Source organism: Theropithecus gelada, chromosome 10, assembly GCF_003255815.1.
Source record: "Theropithecus gelada isolate Dixy chromosome 10, Tgel_1.0, whole genome shotgun sequence".
Lineage (NCBI taxonomy): Eukaryota > Metazoa > Chordata > Mammalia > Primates > Cercopithecidae > Theropithecus > Theropithecus gelada.
The window spans coordinates 84,343,875-84,367,166 of NC_037678.1; the positions used below are offsets into that span (position 1 = coordinate 84,343,875).

Consider the following 23,292-nt stretch of genomic DNA (forward strand, 5'->3'; position numbering starts at 1 on the left):
CTCAGTTCTCAGACTTCTACCAAACCCTTCTAAGCAAAGGTTAGAAATGAAAGAATTTAACAATATTCTTATAGTATGTATGTATTAAGGTAACACTAGGTGTCATAATACATAAGCCACCAAATCCCAATGGCATAACCCAAGAGAAATTTATTTCTATTCATAATAAATCTAATTGGTAGTGATAAGAAGTAGGGTTGGGAGGTGGTAAGGACTCTGTTCCTCACATTTCTTCAGAAAACTAGGCTAACAAAGGTTCTGGAATCTTTAGTGTGTAGCTTCCAAGGTCACGTTGGCCATCAACAATCAGGTGGCAACAGGGAAGAGAGACTTTTATGAGTTAGGCACGGTAGTAACACACTTTGCTTCTAGTTACTTCACATTGATCAGAACTCAGTCATATGGCCACATTTATCTTCAAGGGATGTCGGAAATGTAGCCTAGCTGTGAGGAGGAGAGGTAAATGGGTTTGGTGAATAGCCAGTCTTTGTCACACCAGATAATAATGTTGAAATATTTAAAAGATAATAAGATATAATGGAAGCTATTATTTTTGCAAGTGATCTTTTATTTTCTGTTCTGTCATTAATGAACAGAAAATATTTATTAAGTGACTTGCCTATTAAAACTTTTTTAAAATATTTTTGTAATACAAGGTGGTAAGTGTAATGATGGTGTTATGCAGTGAGAACATCCAGCCTGGATCTTTTTAGGAAGCGAAGCCAGAGCCGTGACTTAAGGCAGACAAAGAGTGTCTGTATGTGAGGTGGAGATGAGGGAGAAGTGAAAGGTGAGAACAGTTAGGAAGAAAGAGAAGAAACTGAAGAAATTACTGAAAAGTGACAGTATGAAAAAAGGCTAGGAAGGAATAAAAAGCAGGGTGTGAAGTGAAAGCCATTTGATACTGCATAGGCAACAAATGGAAGGTGGAACATCAGAGATCAGGCAGATTATTGTCTTCTGTGCTAAATAACTAAGCTCTATACTGAAAACCAACACTTCCCAAAGAGAGTTTTTGTCATGACGTAGGTAGATTTGTATGAAAGGTTAAATAAATGTATTTGATATATGTGCTAAGTTTCCCAAGTTAAACGGTTTTTCACTTCAGTATTGCTCACAGCACTTAATAAGTTGATTCAATCAGCAAATATTTATCCCACATCATGTTTGAGGCCATGTGCAGACACTGGGCACACAGTGAGGAATAAGAAAGATATTTCCACTGACTGCTACATCCTAGTTTTTGACCTGAAAATCCCCAGCATAGGACAAGGGTACATTTTTTTTTCCCACAACTCTTTTTGTTGATGGCCATCTCTAGGGAGAACTTTGAAACTGCTGTTATGAATAAATGCAAAAGAAATGGAGATGTAATGACTGGCAAAGAATTTAGAATAGTCCTCCTAAAGCAGTTCAGTGAAACACAAGAATAAACAGATAAAAAACTGAATGAAATTTAGAAAACATACTCGAACAAAATGAGAAGTTTAAAAAAAAACAGGGGACATTAAAAGAAAGAAATTCTAGAAGTGAAGAACACCACAACTATACTGAAAACTTCAAGAGAAAGCTTCAACAACAGTTCAATGAAGCAAAAGAAAGAATCAGTGAGCTTGAATTGAAAACATTTGAAATTTTCCAGTTAGAGGAGAAAAGAGAATTAAAAATAATAAAGACCACACGAATTACGGGACACCATCACGGGGTCTAACTTTTGCATGATAAGGGTTCCTGAGGAAGAAAAGAAAGCAAAAAAACCAGAAATTATATTTGCAGAGAGTGGCTGAAAACATCTAGATCTGGGGAAAGATGCCAACAGATATAAGAAGTACAGAGACCTTCAATAAAATTTAACCCAATGAGAAACTTTACCATCACACATAAAATTAAACTACCCCAAATCAAGAACTAAATAGTGTATCATTTGTGTTAGCTCTACATGTAAATACATATTTTGTTATTCACCAAAAAAATGCTATTATAAATGATGGTTTGATGTTAGAGCTAGAGAAAGGGTTGTCTAGCACCTGCAGAGTTGAGGAGTTGAAATCAAATAAAGAGACCACCCAGGAGGTGATTACAGTGGTCCAGGAGAAAGGTGATGAGTATCTGTCCTGATGTTCTCAATTCTATCTTGGGGATCTTTCTCTCTATTCATTGCTACTGTGCCTATCCTTCCACTCCTCAACCATCAAGACTTTGATCAATTCTTCCCTCATTCGTGAAACCTCCACTGCCTTTTCCAGCCAGCATTAGCTTCATCTTCCTCCCAGTTCTCACAGCTGTTCCCGGGACATCTCTCTATGTACCATTTGTCAGCTTTCAGTCTCTCTGTGGACATTTCCTGTCTTCTGGCAGAACAATTGGTAACATGGGCACTCAATGAGACTTGGTTTAGTATTGAACTGGTAAGAAAATAATGACAATAACAAAATATTACAAATAGATTTGGTGCTGGAGTTTTGATGCTGTTGAAAAAGTAAATTTTACTACAAGTTGTCCTAAATATTAGTAGATTTCAGTGGCCTGAACAACTTGAGTTGACTGAGCAACTAGATTTCTTCTACTCCAGCTATCCTACTTGGTTCTGCTAAATAGGAGCTTTCTTGGAGCTTGGATTTTATCATGCGAAACATTGTTTTATTACAGAGTCTGCTAGTAAACTGCCAACAGGTCAATGATTAATTACACTAGGTGCCTTCAGAAACAAAAATAAAATTATCAGGAAGGTGCTGTGTCCAGATAAATTTGTCAACCAATAAATTGTCAGTGGGTCAATGATTAATTGCACCTGGTGCCTTCCAAAACAAAAGTAAAATTATCAGAAAGGTGCTGTGTCCAAATAGGTTTATCATACATGACATATAAACATGTAGAATCAAGTGACACACTCTAAACAGAAGCAACTCTCCTATTTGTAAGCAAATGATCTGGGCCGAGACTTGAGTTTTATAAAGCATTTGTAAACATTTGTATTTATAAAACACATGTCATAAAGCTGTTGTTAAAATACTCATTTCTTAAAATCCCCAGACAATTTAGGGAAATGAATTCACCCTAATTAAGTAAGGCAAATTAAGTTGTATTATACGCCCTTCCAAGTAAGGTAGAACTGTACTCTCATCACTCTTGTATCATTCCATTTTCATGATCTTTGGTGCTATATCACTTGTATAACTTCAGTCATAGCTAATTGACATTCCAAAGTATTCAGAAGAGAAATAAATGGCAGCTTTGAAATCAATCAGACACTCAAATTGTTGAGACTAAAAGCAAAGTTTTCTACTGAGGAAAGAACTGAATTTTACCAATCATTAGGTGATGATTTAAAAAAAAATACTTGCTAGAAGTGCATAATCTATACAGTTGACCCTTGAATAGCACAAGTTTGAACTGTTAGGATCTACTTATACACTGATTTTTTTCAATAAAAATTACACTGAGTGCGCCTCTCCTTCCTCCCCTTCCACCTCATCCACCTCTTTCATCTCTGCCACCCCTGAGATAGCAAGACCAACCTCTTCTCTGCCTCCTCCTCCTCCTCAGCCTACTTAGTGTGAAGTCAGTGAGGATTAAGAACTTTACGATGATCTACTTCCACTTAATGAACAGAAAATACAAGTCCTCTCCCTTATGATTTTCTTAATAACACATTTTTCTCTAGCTTACTTTATAAGAATATAGTATATAATACATATAACATACAAAATATGTAATAATCTACTATTCATCAGTAAGGCTTCCCATCAACAGTAGGCTTTTAACAGTAGCAGTTAAGTTTTTGGAAAGTTAAAAGTTACACATGGATTTTTGACTGCACAGAAGGTCAGCACTCTTAACCCCCATGTTGTTCAAGGGTCAAGGGTACTACCAATCAGGTTAGGGCATTCATTAACCAATCAGAGTGGATATGGGACATAAACAACTGCGATGAAGATATCAGTGTGTACTAGATAGCCATCAGTCCTGCCCTCTCCACTGAGACTCATCAGTTTGTCTCATATTTAGTTTACAAGTTTTGTTACTCTGATGGGAACTGACTGATGGATCCTTTCCGCTGCAAGTAATGGAAGCCTCAAATGTGGGTAGATTAAAATGAGGCTTTTGTCATTCTCTCACAGCAAGTCTAGTATTGGGTAGTCCTTGGCTTTGTTGATTCAGTAACTCAACAATGTAATTGAAAACCAGTATTTTCCATCTCTTCATTCTGCCATATTTTGTGCATAAAAAAAAAAAAAAGTCTTCCCCTTATGGCGACAGGAAAGTTGTTGTAATTCCAGAAATCCCAATCAGACACAACAATGTCTGAAGAAAAACAGAGACATTTTCCTTTTTTTCCCCAACTATTTTTATTCTTACATAAAGCCTTCCTCAGAAGTCACCCAGTGGACCTTCCCTCACTTCCCATTGGCCAAGACTGGTCTTCACGCCCATGTCTAAACCAGTCACTGGCAAGACTACTATGGCTATCTTGGACCAATTATGCTTTACCCCCTGAGGCTAGAGAAAGGTCACCTTCAACTGAACATCAAGGCTCTTCTTACAACAAATAAAGAATATGACCTTAAGGTAGGCAATCAACAGTACATCACATAACAAACCCCGCCAGATTATCTGTTTGAAAGGAGAATTTGTGGTCTTGTAAAGCCACACTTGCACTCAAGTCTCAGTGTTAATGCCCATGCAACCCAAATTGACCCCCATTTTTATGTTTCATTTCTTTTGTAGTAATAACAGTTGGACCATAGGACTTGTTCAGAGTCTGAGGGAGAAGTGCTCCTATATAACTATGAATGAAGTGTGAATCTTCTACAATCTTTGAAGGCTCATTTCCTACAATAGGACATGGCTTCAGGTTATCAAGAATAAAATGAGTCTTAGAGATGCAGAAAGTATGTATCCTTGAAATATTTTAGATGGGTGGATTAATCAGGATCAAAAATGCTAACTGCTGCAACAGAAAAGCCAGAAGTCTCACTAGCTTAACAATGAGTTTTATTCTTCAAACATGTAAAGTTCATTGAACATCAGGCACCACTTTCACCTTGTAGCTTTTCCATCTGGATCTGGTGGTTTGCAAGATTCAATGGTAGAGGAAGAGAGAGATGGATGAGGCATACCAGCTCCTGACTCCCTCAGCCCAGAAGTAACACATGCCATTTCCACTCAGAGTCCATCAGCCACAATGAGTCACGTGGCCTACCATAATGGCAAGAAAGGCTAGGAAATACAGAGAAAAATATGAATATATATATATATATATCTTCATTATTAGCTGTATTCTGTCTGCCACATGGTGTGTAAAAATCATTTCACCATTGATATATTATTGGTCTGCAGTTTTCTTTTCCTGTGATGTCTTTGTATAATTTTGGTCACCAGTATAATATAAGGCTCATATAATGCATTCAGAAATATTTTTTCCTTCTTAATATTTTAGAAGAATTTGTAAAGAATAGGCATTAATTCTTTAAATGTTTGGTAGAATTCACATCTGGGATTGGACTTTTTCTGTGGGAAGTTTCAAATTATTAATTCAATGTCTTCATTTTTACAGGTCCATTCAGATTTTCTACTTCTTATTGAGTTGGTTTTTTGTATTTTGTGTCTTTCGTAGAGTGTCCATTTCATTTTAATTCTAATACGTTGACATATAATTATTCATCACATTCCCTTATAATCAGTGTTACTTCTGTAAGGTCAGTAGCAATGTCGCTGTTTTCTCTTTTTGCTTGGTCCATCCAAGCAAAGGTTTGTTAATTTTGTTGATTTATTTGAAAAGCCAGCTTATTTCTGTTATCTATTTCATTAATTTCCACTCTAATTTTTGTGATTTTTTTCTGTTTGCTTTAGCTTTAATTTGTTTTACTTTTTCCATTGTCTTAAGATAAGGTGATAAGTTATTGATTTAGATCTTTCTTTTTAAAATATAGGCATTAGAGCTATAAATGTCCTGTTAATCACTGCTTTAGCTGTATCTAATAAGTTTAGGTATACATGTCTTCATTTTTATTTATCACAAAGTGTCTTCTAATTTCACTTGATTTCTTCTTTGACTCATTTACTATTTAGGAAATGTTGTTTAATTTCCTCATATTTGTAAATTTTCCCAGTTTTTCTGTTATTGTTTTCTAATTCCATTGTGATTGGAGAGAACATACTTTGCATAATTTCAAGCCTTTTACATTTATTGAGGCTTATTTTATGACTAGCTGCAGAATGTTCCATGTGCGCTTTAGAAAAATGTGTATTTGCTGTTTTGGGGAGAAGTGTTCTATAGATATCTCTTAAGTCTAGTTAGTTTATACTATTGTTCAAGTCTTCTACTTTCTTGTTGGTCTTCTGCCTAGTTATTTTATTCATTATTGAAAGTAACATATTAAAGACTCTAATATTATCATGAAATTTTCTACTTCTCTCTTTACTTCTATCAGTTTTTACTTTAAACATTTTGGGATGTTGATGGTAGATGCATATATGTTTATTATTGTTACATCTTCCTAATGAATTAACCATTTTATTATTACAAAGTATCTATCTCTCCAGCAACAGTTTTGTTTTAAAATCTATTTTGTCTGATACTATGTTAGCAATTTCAGCTTTCTTACCAGTGCTGTTTTCATGATGTATCTTTTCCCATTCTTTTACTTTTACCTTGTATGCATCTCTGAATCAAAAGTGTATCTGCTCTAGACATCTTACAGTTAGATTTGATTTTGTTTTCATCCAGTTTGACAATCTGCACTTGATTGGATCCTTTCATCCATTCACATCTTCTGTTATAATTGAGATCGTTTCATTTATGTATTTTTGCTTTTTGCCTTCTGTATATCTCATGTCCTTTTTGTTTATCCATTCTTAATTTAGTGCTTTATTCTGTGTTTTAAGTGAATATTTTCTAGTAGGATTTTTCATTATTTTAATAATTTTTCACTTTTTTTGAGTTTTCTTGGTTGCTGTGAGGCTTACCATACCTATGTTAATGTACCAAAATCAACTTCAAATTTATACAAACTTAAATCCAGTGATACATAGAAATATTACTTCTATATAGCGTACCTTTCCTTTTATGTTGTTATTGTTATGACATCTATTTATTTATAAAATCAACAGCACAATCTTATAAATACTGTGTTGTACAATTTTATGTCTTTTTTAAGAAGCTGGAAAAGAAAGGATGCCAAATATATGTGTATGCATGTACGTGTGTGTGTGTGTGTTTGTGTATACATATTGAGAAAGAGTTTGTTACATCAACTTTCTTATTTCCCTTCCTATTTAACATTTCTGGTTTTATTCATTAGTTGCTGTGGACTCTAATTGCCACGTTGTATAATTTCCTTAATTCAATATAGTTTTGCTTACATCCAATTTCTTTGTGCTGTTTTTGCATAATATATGTCTATATATATAAGTTCAACAATTAATTTATACATATTGTTTTATACAATTTCTTTTAAAATTATGTAATAGTAGTAAAGGGAAGGGAAGAAATGTGTATTTATACTTTTTTTTTTTGACGGAGTCTTGCTCTGCCTCCAGGCTGCAGAGCAGTGGTGCAATCTTGGCTCACAGCAACCTCCGCCTCCCGGGTTCAAGCAATTCCCCTGCCTCAGCCTCTCAAGTAGCTGGGACCATAGGCACGTGTCAGCACACCCTGCTAATATTTTTGTATTTTAGTAGAGAGAGGGTTTCACTATGTTGGCCAGAATGGTCTCAATCTCCTGACCTCATGATCCACCTGCCTCAGCCCCCCAAAGTGTTAGGATTACAGGCGTGAGCCACTTTTATAATTTCATAATCACCTTTTCCTGTGCTCCCCCCCTTTTTTTTGGTTGGACTTGAATTATTGTCTGAAGTCACTTACTTTCAGTCTGAAGACCTTCCTTTAATACTTCTTGTAAGGTGGGTCTACTATTAACAGATTCTCTCAGTTTTTGTTTATCCTGAAATATCTTTATTTTGTCTTCATTTTTGAAGGCTGGTTTTGCCAACATAAGATTATTGGTTGACATCTTAAAATACTTCTGCATTTTGAATATGTGATCCCACTGCCTTTTGGCTTCCATTTTTTCTACTCAGAAGAAAGCTGTTCGCCTTATTGGGGTTCATTTTTATGTGATCTGTTGTTTGACTCTTGCTGCTTTTAAGATTTTCTCTTTGTCTCTTAACATTTTTACTATAATATTTCTGATAACAAATCTCTTTGCCTTTATTCAATTGGATACCATTAAGCTTTCATAGGTATGATTAATGTTTTTCATCAAATTTGGGGAGTTTTCAGCCAATACTTATTGAAATGTTTGTTCTGTTCCTTTTTCTCTCCTCTCTTTCTAACACTCATATTGTGTGTATCTTGGTGTACTCAATGGTATCCCACATGTTTCAGAGACCTTGTTCACTTGTCTTCTTCATTTTTTTCCTCTGGCTTTTTGTTTGTTTGTATTTTGTATTGTATAAATTCCCCTTCTCTATCTTAAAGTTTTCTAATTTTTTGGTCTTCTAGTTTAAATCTGCTACTGAACCCCTCTAGTAAGTTTTTGTTTCTGTTATTACCCTTTTCAATTTCAGAATTCCCATTTGGTTCTTTTTATTGTAATTTCTATTCTTTATAAATATTTTCTATTTGATAAGACATTGTCATCATACCTTCTTTTACTCCTTTAACATGGTTTTTTTTAGTTCTTCATATATATTTGTAACAGCCACGTGGCAGTATTTACTAAGTCCAACATCTTGGTCCTTCTCATAAGCAATATCTGTTGTTCTTATGTAGACCACATTTTTCTGTTTCTTTACATGACTCATATTTTTGGCCTAAAACTGAACATTTGAAATAAACTGTAGCAACTCTGAATAGTAACCACTGCCCCCACCCCCCGCCCCCACCAGAGGATTGTCTTTGCTGTATTGGCTTCTTTTTTTAGTGACTTAGATGAGCTATTTTCATAAAGTGTATTTACCTCACAGTGTAAAACCTCTCAGGTTGCGCCTTAGAGAGTGCAGACTTCAGCATGTCGTTGAAATGACAGTGGTTTTAGAAAGCTTCTATATGACTGTGCCTTTCCCAAATCACTCTGTAAACTATCTTCCTCTGTTAGTATCACTCCCAACTGTGAGTCTCCACTACTTGCTGCCTGATTGCTCTTGGTTTTGACAGTGCCCTGGGGCATAAATTGCTTCACAATCTGATCCAATTAAATTCATGATCCTTGGTGTGTTTAGCCTTTGAGGTTTATTCTGATCCTAAGAGGGCTCTTCATAGCTGTCAATTTCCCTGGTTCTCTCTGACTAAACTACCTACATAAAGATTAGCTTGTTGCTTTTACAGAGCTACCAGTCTGTTTTAAAGTGCTTGCCACCAGAATCTCCACTGTTTTCCAGAGCACTCTTTAATCTTGAACTTCCCTACTCTTTGTACCAAATAAGATAAGTTATCTTGGGGAATGCTCTAGAGCTCTCTGTCCCACTGGGCAAAGCCAATGAGTCACTGCTTCAGAGCTAGGGAAAGGATGGTGGCTTTAAGTCGGGCAATACCTTCTGGTTTTCTTGGCTTTCCTCTTCCACCATGGAACCTCTATCCTGCTAGTGTGCTGGAGGAAGGGTAATTGGGGCCCCAGTATTCCCAGCATGCCATGTCTGATACAGAGTCTCTACCCTAGGAGTGGGTGTTCATTAGAGGAAACAAACCCTCAACCTCTCAGACACACTTGCACAGAATGTAGCCTCTGCAAAACAGAACTGAGAGTGATAAGAAAAGATGGTTGCTTGCCCCTCTCAAAGAAATACCATAACCTTTGCCTGAAGCAGGGGACAGGAAGCCTCATCTTCTTGGCCACCTGCTCAAAGTAGAATGGTTTTACTTGCTGAACTGGGAGGTAAAGGGAGAGAGTAGGTCATGGCTCAATGCCACAGACTCTCAGTGTTCTTTTTTGATATTTAGTGTATTTCCTTAAAACAATATTTCTTCATTTGCTATATGCCCTTAAGACAATGTCCAAATACTTTAAAAAGTTATATTTTTATAATTTTTACCAGTCGTGCTTTATTTCTACTGTGAAGATGATCTCTGAAGCTCTTTATGCCACCAGCAGGGAAATGATTTACCTTCCATAGATTTTTAACTAGCTCCCATGTTTGAACACCATATAATGTTTAAAGTAAATCTCTTATTCTGTAACACTCACAGTGGTCCTGTTTCCCTACTCAAAACCTAACTGCTACAATGTAGGCAGAGATTTATTCTTAAACACCAGTGTCTTTGGAACACCTTGGAAGAAGGTGTTCTCCCTCAGAGAAGGATCTAGGCCAATCTTGGTCATGATGTGGAAAACCCCAAATACATTCCATTTCAGAAAGGAACATGGCCCTCTAGTTAGCTCCAGTGTTCTAGATTTCCGTTGCCATTTCGTCCTCCCTGAGCCAATCTTATCCCCAACCTTCCTGCCCTTGTATAGCAACTAAGGCCTGAAAGCCTCCTCTTCCGCCTCATTCTCATCCTGACTTTTCTTTTCAATGACTAACCCAGCAGTGCAAGGGAATGTGTCATGTTGCATGGGCTGCCTCATTCTGAGAACAAAAGTCTGTTTGTCAATGGATGGTGAATTTGCAGCATTAAGTTGGTTTTAGATTTGCTCATCCTTTTGTATCATACCCTAAAGAGCTAGAGCACAGGAAGTGACTGCACCACACATTTTTCAAAGTGCTACTGAGATAGTCTGCATCCTTGTGGTCAGGACAGTCACGTGTGCTCTTCATCCTGCATCCCTCCAGGGGTCATGTTCCAGGAATTTTACTGTCTCTTACCTTTTTCTACAATTATGCTTAATCTATTAAATATTTTTCTAAGCTCCTATATACACTCAGTATTTCCTTATTAAAAAATAAGCAACTCCTCTCACTGTTAGTAACCAAAGCCACCACCTTCTCTCTGTCCTCTTCCCTACCACTACACTTCTTTAATAAGTCGTCTCAGCTCCCTGTCCCATTGCCTTCACATTGTCTCTCTCCTTAAGTACCTGCAGTCTGATAAAACTGTAGGGATAACAGGTTGATAAAATTACTTACTCAAATTTTCTTGTGAGAGTCCCTGCATACAATGGTCTTGTTGAACTTCAGTATCTCAACTTTGTATCACTCTTCAATCTCTTACCTCTTCCTCCCTTCTCCCACTTGCTGTCTCCTTAGAGGACCCTCATTCTCCCTCTTCTCCCTAGGTATTAATACATTATATTCTTTTTTCTTGTTTCTGTTTTGTTTTGTTTTGTTTTGTTTTGAGATGGAGTCTTGCTCTGTCACCCAGGCTGGAGTGCAGTGACACAATCTCAGCTCACTGCAACCTCTGCCTCCCGGGTTCAAGCAATTCTCCCTACCTCAGCCTCCTGAGTAGCTGGGATTACAGGCGCCCGCCACCACGTCCAGCTAATTTTTGTATTTTTTAGTAGAGACAGAGTTTCACCATGTTGGCCAGGCTGGTCTTGAACTCCTGACCTCAGGTGATCCACCCACCTCGGCCTCCCGAAGTGCTGGGATTACAGGCGTGAGCCACCGCACCCGGCTGATACATTATATTCTTGATCAATATATCCTAGGTCAATGTATATCCTTGGTCTCATGTCTTTCTTCGTCAGACTCTCAGTCCCTTTTGCTGGAGTTTGGACAAATCCAGCAAGGAAGCCATATATCCTTGGTCAATATATATGACAGAGTTAAATATTGTCTTTCTCTTTTTTCTCAACTATGTCTCTAAAAGCAGCATTATCCATTCTAATAGTTTTCATCTATCATCTCTATTCAGAATATTTAACAAAAATCATAACATTTAATGAGTTTTTGTGTTGTGGCAGGTAACCTGCATATATTAGCTCACTTAATTTTCAAAATGACCTTTACTAGCCCCACTTTGCACTGGAGACATTTGAGTGCTCGAAAAATTAAGTGACTTTCACAAGGTCACACAGTCAGCAAAGGAAAGTCTGACCCCTGAGCAAATCATCTTCATTGTTATGCTCGACCGCCCAGCAACACCAGGCTCCATTTCAACCTCCTCAGGAATCACTCCTGATCACCCAGTGTGATGTGGTCCCTTCATTTGCATCATCCTATGATATTCACATTTTGCTCTATGTTATGGTCATTTGTGTCCCCACCACAAACACACACACACACACACCCCTATTTATTGCACTATCGATTCTGGGGGAAACATACTGTATTTATTGATTGCGTATCTCCTCTAATGTTAGCCTAGGACAGCCAGTAAAAGAGCTACCTGTTGAACAGAAGAATAATTGTCTGTAAAGGGCTCCCTGCATATTCCAGTTTATTTCCAGATATGACAGAGCGCAGGAAGTAAACAAACCCCAGGATGTCACAGTATCCCAAACGACTAGATACTGTAGGCATTGTGGCTCAGGATCTGTTTATTTTTAAGGCTGTGAAAGAAAAGGTAGAACAAGCCAAAGCGTATTACAAATAACAGTGCTTATCTGCAGTAATAGCAAGTGCTTAATAAATGTAAACTTATTAAGCAAGATTTTATGCTTCATTTACTTTGATAGGATGAAATTTTATATTTCAAGGTAACTATCCAACAACAGATTAAGGAATTCCTCCTGGGAGGTGTGACTGACTTCAATTATAAGTAAAAGAATATAGTGAGTCACTAGCTGTCTTTTAAGGAGACCAATACATTGCCAGACAACTTTTTTCTCTGTGAAGGTATCTCATTTTTCCTCTGCCAAATAATATTAATTAAGTGACATTAAATTAAAAATGTATCTATTTACATGAGAGGAGAGTAGATACTGGTTTGAGCTGACGAACATTGTTGAAATTTTCTCCTTCATTTTATTACTTTCTTTCAGAACAAGTCACAGGGGCAAATAAATAGTTACATATAGTCCCAGTCTGTGCAACCAACTGAGGGTTTTATTTGCATCTAGGTAGACTATCTGTGATGTACGGTGCAGGGTTGCCTCAGAGCCAGTTCAAGCAGAAACTGCCTATGGATTTCAAGAGAAAAGTGTCACTTGATTTGGTTACATGTGAAGCTCAGAAATGAAGATGGGTCCAGGAAAGGAAAAAGAGAAAACCTGCTGATTGCCATGGGTTGGACTTGAATGTCCTCACATTTTCTGTCTTTATATACACCCACATAACTTAGCCATTCTCTAAGTCAGCCAAAGGGGTTAATTTGTGAGCAAGTTAAATTAAGGTTCTGAGGTCACCTACACTGGGTTCTCTTTATTCACTCTTTTTCTTCTGTGGTACCCAAAAAAGCACTGTGTCCACAAATTCTGTCCCAAGCCTACTGCTCTCCCCTCTTTATGATTTGTGCCTTATTTACCTTCAACCATGACTTAAACTGTGGCCCATAGTAATTGACTCAGTCAGGGTCTTTCTTTTCTCCTACGTTCCTCAGTGCTCTGGGAATTTATGCAGGCAATTACCACCCCCAAATTAGCACGTTCTGTACAGACTCATCATGTCTTCTCTCCAAAAAGCAGCCCTCCTTCCAAATCCTTATTTCTTCTCATCAAGAATATTATACTGCTCCTTGCAGATAGTTTTCTTTCTCCTCTTCCTTGACTTCATATCTAATCAGTTTAAAAGTTCCGACATGTCTTCCTTCATGAGACTCTGAGTCCCTTTTGCTAGAGTCTGGACAAATCCAACAAGGAAGCCAATTTTATGTCCCTGTGATGCAGAAAGATGCGGGAGGTGGATCTTAAGTGGGCCAGGAGGTCACCTGGAATTGTGGAGATCAATGTAGTCCAAAGGTCAAGTGCAGAACAGACCCAAGGAAAGGAGCCAAAGGTTTGTACTAAAATAGCATAGCAAGATCAGCCATCCGTCAGACCTACATGACTGGTGTAAGGACGTAGTTAGAGGGAGGAGTAGGAATGGAGTCTGTCTTGTTCATCTTTGAATTCCCAGTGCTGAACATGTTGCTTGCTCATGGAAGGCATGCAACAAATGTCCTATATACAGGTCAAGAGTATAACTTTTACTCAAGACTACATATTAACAAATGCTCTTTCATTTTCATTATTTTATACCATCAAGTAGTGTTTGTGATGACACACTAGATGGGAACATCCACCACTGTTAGTTTGGGGTATCTATAGAGGTAACCCGAAATAATAAATAAATAAGGAAGCAAGTCATCTTAATAATATTTTGTGTTTTGACTTAAGAATTCAAATGTTAGATATCACTATAAAAAGGTTTTTAAAAATTTCTTAAAGGATAATAATGTAGAGATTTAAAATATTCATCTACCAGACTGATTTGCTTTTCATCTATTTTATGGTTTGGGATAAAACTTCCAGTGACTAAATCACAGAGATTCCAAAAATTCTGCTTCTCAAACAATGTAGAGGGAATGAAGATAATATGTTCTGGAAAACTGTGTTGATTATAATGACAAAGATTAGGAAAATGGCAAAAACAGTATTTCAAATGTACATGATTTAATATAATAAATCATTCTACATACATATATATGTATAAGCTAAGTTGGTACATCAAATATTAGTAGAGATTTGACAACTTTTTGTAAATCACTAAAAGCTATGTATTGCAAGTGTTCAAAACATTTTTTGTGTGTCACCTCATTAAGAAATGGGGAATCTGCAGATTGATTTATATTTATTGAATGAAACAATAAGTGAATGTATAAATATTTATTAAGGACTAAAACAATTAAATATTAGCATTAGAAATATGTATTTACTAATCAATTGACCAGACGTTGTTTGACCTACTATGTGCAAATCAATTAAACAGTCATCAGAATGGTTTGGTGCTAAAAGTCTACTTTCTACTGAAAAGTGAAATAAAACAGACAATTTTTAAAACTTTTTACTACGAAAAATTTCAGGCATACAGAAGAGTAGAAAAAAATATGTAATGAACACCTATATACTCTCCATCCAGATTCGAGAGTTAACATTTCTCAAAGTTGCTTTATGTTTTTATGCAATTTTGACAAACCAGTTTAAAGAGAACTACAGCTGTTATAATGCTTTGCCCCTTAATACTTCAGCGTGCATCTATAAAGATTAAAACATTCTGTGATATAACTAAAAATATCTCTATCTTCCCTAATAAAATTAATAATTCTTTAATAAGATATATATATGGTCCTCATTTGGATTTCCACAGTTGTTCAAAGTTTGTCGTTCACCTGGTTTTTCACACAAAAATTACAGAAAGAAAACAGAATTTGATGAAGGAACACACACTAGATGTACTTGTTTCCCTTAAGTCCTCTCGTCCACCCTTCTTTTATCAGAAATGACTTTTTTAAAAAGATCAGGACAGTTGTCCTATAGAAAGCTCTACATTCTGGATTATCTGGTTGTTTTCACATAAGGTCATTTACCATGTTCCTTTAGGCTAGTGTTTCTTGTAAAATGGAAGTTAAACATAAGAGCTTGACTAAGTTCAGGTTAAATATTTCATAGGTTTGCTGTGTATTGAATATTACACATAACGGGAGTGTAGAGTGGCTGCTTGTTCCAACACTTGTGATACAATTTGATCACCTGGTTAAGGTAACGACCCCATGTTTGTGATTAGGAAGTAAGCTATGGGGTCATACTTTAGCAACTTGCAAATAAGTTCTTCCTCATTAACTCTTCACACAGTGGTTTGAGTTTCTGTTGAGAACTTTTGCTTGAATCAATTATGTTACTACGGCTTGTAAAACAAAGTTTGAATTTTTGATTTCCCTCTTCAATGATCAGTTTCTAATTTTTTTACAATCTTAAATATGGCCTTTGGAATTTAAAGGGTTGAAAGTTGACAGTTTTAAGTATCATAGTATATTTGTAACAGGAGAATGCTAACCTTGGATTTTCTTTTGTGTTTTCAGCAAAATGGGAGGACACATTTTTATGATAAGCTCATTGTTGAATCCTTTGAAGAAGCACCCCTTCATGTTATGGTTTTCACTTACATGGGGTATGGAATTGGAACCCTGTTTGGCTATCTCAGAGACTTTATGAGAAACTGGGGAATAGAAAAATGCAATGCAGCCGTGGAACGAAAAGAACAAAGAGTACGTATGCACACCTCCCTGGATCTTTGTCAATGCCTACTACTCTCTAAAGTGTTCTCAGAAGTGGTGATACAGGTGCAGATCCTAGAAAGCATGAGGTGCTCAGGAACTACTCAGTGTAAATTTCATTCATCTCCACTTCCTAAACCCCATTCCCCATGGGTTTATGGACCTGTTTTTACAAACATCTCATGGGCAACTACTATTTGCCAGATACTGAACTAAGGCTTTTCCCATACCTTATAATATTTAATTTCTGTAACAACCCCATGAGATAGATATTAAAATATAATTTTGAAAATAAAAACATCAAAATATAAGAGCAAGTGCTCCTGGGTGGGACTGTACTTTGGTCTTCTAGTTGTAAGTTGGGTATTACTTATGCTCTATCCTGAAAAGGAAAGTGCATTTGAGTGAACTGGGACATTTTTATTTCATCTAAATCTGATTTCTCACCTTTAACACTATTAATATTTTGAACCAATTCTTTGGGCATTGTAAGAATTTTAACAGCATCTGAAAACTATAGCATTAAACCACCAAAGCTAAGGACCCTCATGGAGTCCATTGCACCCTCCACTACCTCTACTGAAACAGGCACTGGTATCCAATGCTGAGAGACCCATAGACGGTTCACATCACAGGACTCTGTGGAGACAAACCCCAGTACCAGTCTGGAGCCAGGTAGACTCGGTGGGTGGCTAGACCCAGAAGAGAGACAACAATCACTGCAGTTCAGCTCACATGAAGCCACATCCATAGGAAAAGGGGGAGAGTAATACATCAAGGGAACACCCTGTGGGACAAAAGAATCTGAACAACAGTCTTCAGCCCTAGACCGTCCCTCTGAAAGAGCCTACCCAAATGAGAAGGAACCAGAAAACCAATCTTGATAATATGACAAAACAAGGCTCTTCAGCACCCCCCCAAATATCACACTAGTTCACCAAAAATGGATCCAAATCAAGAAGAAATCCCTGATTTACCTGAAAAAGAATTCAGGAGATTATTAAGCTAATCAGGGAGAGGCCAGAGAAAGGCAAAGCCCAATGCAAGAAAATGCAAACAAAAAGATACAAGAAGTGAAGGGAGAAATATTCAAGGAAATAGATGACTTAAAGTAAAAACAATAAAAATTCAAGAAAACTTTGGACACCCTTTTAGAAATGCAAAATGCTCTGGAAAGTCTCAGCAATAGAATTGAACTAGTAGAAGAAAGAAATTAGAGCTTAAAGACAAGGTCTTTGAATTAACCCAATTCAACAAAGACAAAGAAAAATGAATAGGAAAATATGAACAAAACCTCCAAGAAGTCTGGGATTATGTTAAACAACCAAACCTAAGAATAATCAGTGATCCTGAGGAAGAAGAGAATTCTAAAAGCTTGGAAATCAAATTTGGGAGAATAATTGAGGAAAACTTCCCTGGCCTTGCTAGAAACCTAGACATGCAAATACGAGAAGCACAAAGATCACCCAGGAAATTCATCACAAAAAGATCTTCACCTAGGTACATTGTCATCAGGTTATCCAAAGGAAGCCATTTTAAGAGCTGTGAGACAGAAGCACCAGGTAATTTATAAAGGAAAACCTATCAGATTAACAGCAGATTTCTCAGCAGAAACCGTACAAGCTAAGAAGGAATTAGGGCCCTATCTTCAGCCTCCTCAAACAAAACAATTATCAGCCAAGAATTTTGTATACAGCAAAACTAAGCATCATATATGAAGGAAAGATACAGTCATCCTCAGACAAACAAATGCTGAGAGAATTCATACCAAGCCACCACTACAAGAACTGATAAAAGGAGCTCTAAATATTGAAACAAATCCTGGAAAACAGAGCTTCTTTAAAGCATAAATCACACAGGACCCATTAAAACACACAGACACACACACACACACACACACACACACACACACACACAAGTTAAAAAGCAAAACCAAAAAAGAAAAAAACCCAAAGTACACAGACAACAATGAGCATGATGAATGTAATGATACCTCACATTTCAATACTAACATTGAATGTAAATTGCCTAAATGATCCACTTAAAAGATACAGAACCACAGAATGGGTAAGAACTCACCAACCAACTATCTGCTGCCTTCAGAAGACTCACTTAACACATAAGGATTCACATAAACTTAAAGTAAAGGGGTGGAAAAAGGCATTTCATGCAAATGGACACCAAAAAGAGAGCAGGGGTAGTTATTCTAATATCAGACAACTTTAAGCAACCGTGGTTAAAAGAAACAAAGAGGAACATCACATAATGGTAAAAGGCCTCGTCCAACGGGAAAATATCATAGTCCTAAACATATATGCACCTAACACTGGAGATCCTAAATTTATTTATTTATTTATTTATTTTGAGACGGGGTCTCACTCTGTCACCCAGACTGGAGCGCAGTGGCATGATCTCGACTCACTGCAAGCTCCACCTCCCGGGTTCACACCATTCTCCTGCCTCAGCCTCCCAAGTAGCTGGGACTACAGGCACCTGCCAACATGCCCAGCTAATTTTTTTTTTTGTTTGTATTTTTAGTAGAGACGGGGTTTCATCATGTTAGCCAGGATGCTCTTGATCTCCTGACCTCATGATCTGCCCACCTCGGCCTCCCAAAGTGCTGGGATTACCGGTGTGAGCCACTGTGCCCAGCCTGGAGATCCTAAATTTATAAAGCAATTACTAACAGACCTGAGAAATGAGATAGCCAGTAACACAATAATAGTGGGGGACTCCAATACTGCACTGACAGCACTAGACAGGTCATCAAGACAGGAGGTCAACAAAGATACAATGGATTTAAACTATACCTTGGCACAAATGGATTTAACAGACATATACAGAGCATTCCATCCAACAACCACAGAATACACATTCTATTCAACAGTACATGGAACTTTCTCCAAGATAGACCATATGATAGGCCACAAAACGAGATTCAATAAATTTAAGAAAATTGAAATAATATCAAGCACTCTCTCAGGCCACAGTGGAATAAAACTGGAAATCAACTCCAAAAGGAAGTTTCAAAACCATGCAAATACATGGAAATTAAATAACTTGCTCCTGAATGAGCACTGGGTCAAAAACAAAATCAACATGGAAATTAAAAAATTCTTCGAAGTGAATGACAATAATGACACAACTTATCAAAACCCAAGGCAGTGCTAAGAGAAAGTTCATAGCCCTAAACTCCTACATCAAAAAGTCTGAAAGAGCACAAATAGACACTCTAAGGCCACACCTCAAGGAACCAGAGAAACTTGAACAAACCAAATGCAAACCCAGCAGAAGAAAGGAAATAACCAGTGTGGCTGGCAAGATGGGCTGCAGCTCCCAGAAAGATCAATGCAGAAGGAACGTGATTTCTGCATTTCCAACTGAGGTACCTGGCTCATCTCACTGGGACTGGTTAGACACTTGGTGCAGCCCACAGAGGGCAAGTCGAAGCAGGGTGTAGCATTGCCTCATCTGGGAAGTGCAAGGGGTTGGGGAACTCCCTCGCCTAGCCAAGGGAAGAGGTGGGGGACTGTGTCACAAGGAACAGTGCATTCTGGTCCAGATACTATTTCCCCCAGTCTTTGCAACCCGCAGACCAGGAGATTCCCTCGGGTGCCTACACCACCAGGGCCCTGGGTTTCAAGCACAAAATTGGGCAGCCATTTAGGCAGACAGCAAGCTAGCTGCAGGATTTTTTTTTTTCACACCCCAGTGGCACCTGGAACACTAGCAAGACAGAACCGTTCACTCCCCTGGGAAGAGCGTTAAAGCCAGGGAACCAAGTGATCTAGTTCAGCGGATCCCACTGCCACCGAGCCCAGCAAGCTAAGCTCTATTGGCTTGAAATTCTTGCTGCCAGCACAGCAGTCTGAAGTCGACCTGGGACACTTGAGCTTGGTGGCAGGAGGGGCATCCACCATTATCAAGGTTTGAGTGGGCCGTTTTCCCCTCACAGTGAAAACAAAGCCTCGGGCGGGGTGGGGGGGCGAGGGGAGTTTGAATTGGGTGGAGCCCACTGCAGCTACTCAAAGCCCCTGTAGCCAGACTTCCATTCTAGATTCCTCCTCTCTGGGCAGTGTATATTGCTCGGGTGATATATGCACCAAAATCTCACAAGTCACCATTAAAGAACTTACTCATCTAACCAAATACCACCCCAGTCAGGGGTTTGTAGGTAAAACTCCCATCTCCCTGGGACAGAGCACCTGGGGAGAGGGGCAGCTGTCGGTGCAGCTTCAGCAGACTTAAACGTTCCTGCCTCCTGGCCCTGAAGAGAGCAGCAGATCTCCCAGCACAGCGCTCCAGCTCTGCTAAAGGACAGACTGGCTCCTCAAGTGGATCCCTGACCCCCATGCCTCCTGGCTGGGAAACACCTCCAGGCAATGAGCGTGATGAATGTAATGATACCTCACATTTCAATACTAACACTGGCAAACAGGGTCTGGAGTGGACCTCCAGTAAACTCCAGCAGACCTTCAGCAGAGGGGCCTGACTGTTAGAAGGAAAACTAACAAACAGAAAGGAATAGCATCAACATCAACAAAAAGAACATCCACACAAAACCCCCATTCGCAGGCCACCAACATCAAAGACCAAAGGTCGATAAATCCATGAAGATGAGGAAAAACCAGCACAAAAAAGGCTGAAAACCAGAACGCCTCTTCTCCTCCAAAGGATCACAACTCCTGGCCAGTAAGAGAACAAAACTGGATGGAGAATGAATTTGATGAATTGACAGAAGTAGGCTTCAGAAGGTGGGTAATAACAAACTCCTCGGAGCTAAACGAGCATGTTCTAACCCAATGCAAGGAAGCTAAGAACCTTGAAAAAAGGTTAGACAAATTGCTAACTAGAATAACCAGTTTAGAGAAGAACATAAATGACCTGATGGAGCTGAAGAACACAGAACAAAAACTTGGTGAAGCATACACAAGTATCAATAGCTGAACTGATCAAGCGGAAGAAAGGATATCAGAGATTGAAGATCAACGTAATGAAATAAAGCGTGAAAACAAGATTAGAGAAAAAAGAATAAAAAGGAATGAACAAAGTCTCCAAGAAATATGGGACTATGTGAAAAGACCAAACCCATGTTTGATCGATATACCTGAAAGTGACAGAGAGAATGGAACCAAGCTGGAAAACAATCTTCAGGATACTATCCAGGAGAACTTCCCCAACCTAGCAAGACAGGCCAACATTCCAATTCAGGAAATACAGAGAACACCACAAAGATACTCCTCAAGAAGAGCAACTCCAAGACACATAATCATCAGATTCACCAAGGTTGAAATGAAGAAAAAAATGTTGAGGGCAGCCAGAGAGAAAGGTCAGGTTATCCACAAAGGGAAGCCCATCACACTAACAGCACATCTCTCTGCAGAAACCCTACAAGCCAGAAAAGAGTGGGGGCCAATACTCAACATTCTTAAAGAAAGAATTTTTAACCCAGAATTTCATATCCAACCAAACTAAGCTTCATAAGAAAAGGAGAAATAAAATCCTTTACAGCAAGCACATGCTCATAGATTTTGTCACCACTAAGCCTGTCTTAAAAGAGCTCCTGAGGGAAGCACTAAATATGGAAAGGAAAAATTGGTACCAGCCACTGGAATAACATAACAAATTGTAATGACTATGGACACTATGAAGAAACTGCATCAACTAACAGGCAAAATAACCAGCTAGCATCATAATAACAGGATCAAATTCACATGTAACAATATAAACCTTGAATGTAAACCAGCTAAATATCCCAATTAAGAGACAAAGACTGGCAAATTGGATAAAGAGTCAAGACCCATCGGTGTGCTGTATTCAGGAGACCCATCTCACGTGCAAAGACATACATAGGCTCAAAATAAAGGGATGGAGGAATATTTACCAAGCAAATGGAAAGCAAAAAAAGCAGAGGTTGCAATCCTAGTCTCTGATAAAACAGACTTTAAACTGACAAAGTTCAAAAAAGACAAAGAAGGGCATTACATAATGGTAAAGGGATCAGTGCAACAAGAAGAGCTAACTATCCTAAATATACATGCACCCAATATGGGAGCACCCAGATTAAAGCATAAACCAAGTTCTTTGAGACCTACAAAAAGACTTAGATTCCCACAAAATAATAGCGGGAGACTTTAACACCCACTGTCAATATTAGACCAATGAGACAGAAAATTAACAAGAATATTCAGGACTTGAACTCAGCTCTGGACCAAGTGGACCTAATAGACATCTACAGAACTCTCCACCCCAAATCAACAGAATATACATTCTTCTCAGCACCACATCACACTTATTCTTAAATTGACCACATAATTGGAAGCAAAACAAATATGGTGCAGTGTATCACTGCTCAGGTGATGTATGCACCAAAATCTCACAAATCACCACTAAAGAACTTACTCACATAACCAAATACCACCTGTACCCCAATAACTTACAGAAAAATAACAAAAATAATAATAAAATTAAATAGAAATTTAAAAGAATGATTTATGCAAAACTGACTTTGGAAAAATATTTGTTCCATCTTAGAGGAGCAAATTTCAGAAATATTTTTTAGCATCTCCTATAAAATACCTCAATTACTAGTCACTTAAGGTTTGTCAATATTCAAGTCTCTGTATACAAAATCCATATAATGCAAAGATTTGGTATACAGAGAGTAATTTTTGCATTATATCTGGGCAGCACTGTATAATCTCAAGTAGCTTCCTTACCATCCTCAGGTTAAAAATAGCTGAATGGGCGCAGAGCAGTGGAGAGACTGGATTTTGGTATTAGAGGGATCCAGGTTTGAATTCTGGTTTTGTGCTGTTCTGCGTGTGTGTGATTTTACTAATTAATAATGACGTTGGATCACTCTTAGGTTTATTGATCTTGTGTGTTTTCACTTCTGAGAAATATCTTTCATAACTTTTACTTGTCTTTTCTTATTGGTTTGTAAGAGTTCTTTACATAATTTTGATGTAATCGTTGGTCAATTGTGTGTACTGCAACCTATAAATATGCCAGTTTGTATCTTGTATTTTCCCTTTGTAACATTTTTTTAATGAACAAAAGTTTATTTTAAAAAAAGAATTTTAACAGCATCTGTGGCTGTTAAATAATTTTTAAAAGAATTTTTAATTTTTTTAAAAAGAATTTTAACAGCATCCATGGATTAGATTAGCCACTGTCGCTCACATAAATACCTGTGACAACTCAAATACCTCGAG

General features: G+C 37.8%; 1 protein-coding gene across 2 annotated transcripts in view; it reads left to right on the forward strand.

The window, feature by feature from the left end:
* Window positions 1–23,292, forward strand: part of SPTLC3 (serine palmitoyltransferase long chain base subunit 3) — a 174,841-nt gene that overhangs the window by 30,420 nt on the left and 121,129 nt on the right. For both annotated transcript variants that reach the window (XM_025400520.1, XM_025400521.1), the window contains one exon: window positions 15,881–16,066. In XM_025400520.1, coding sequence (XP_025256305.1) covers window positions 15,881–16,066 — 186 coding nt within the window. The remainder of the gene's footprint in view (window positions 1–15,880; window positions 16,067–23,292) is intronic.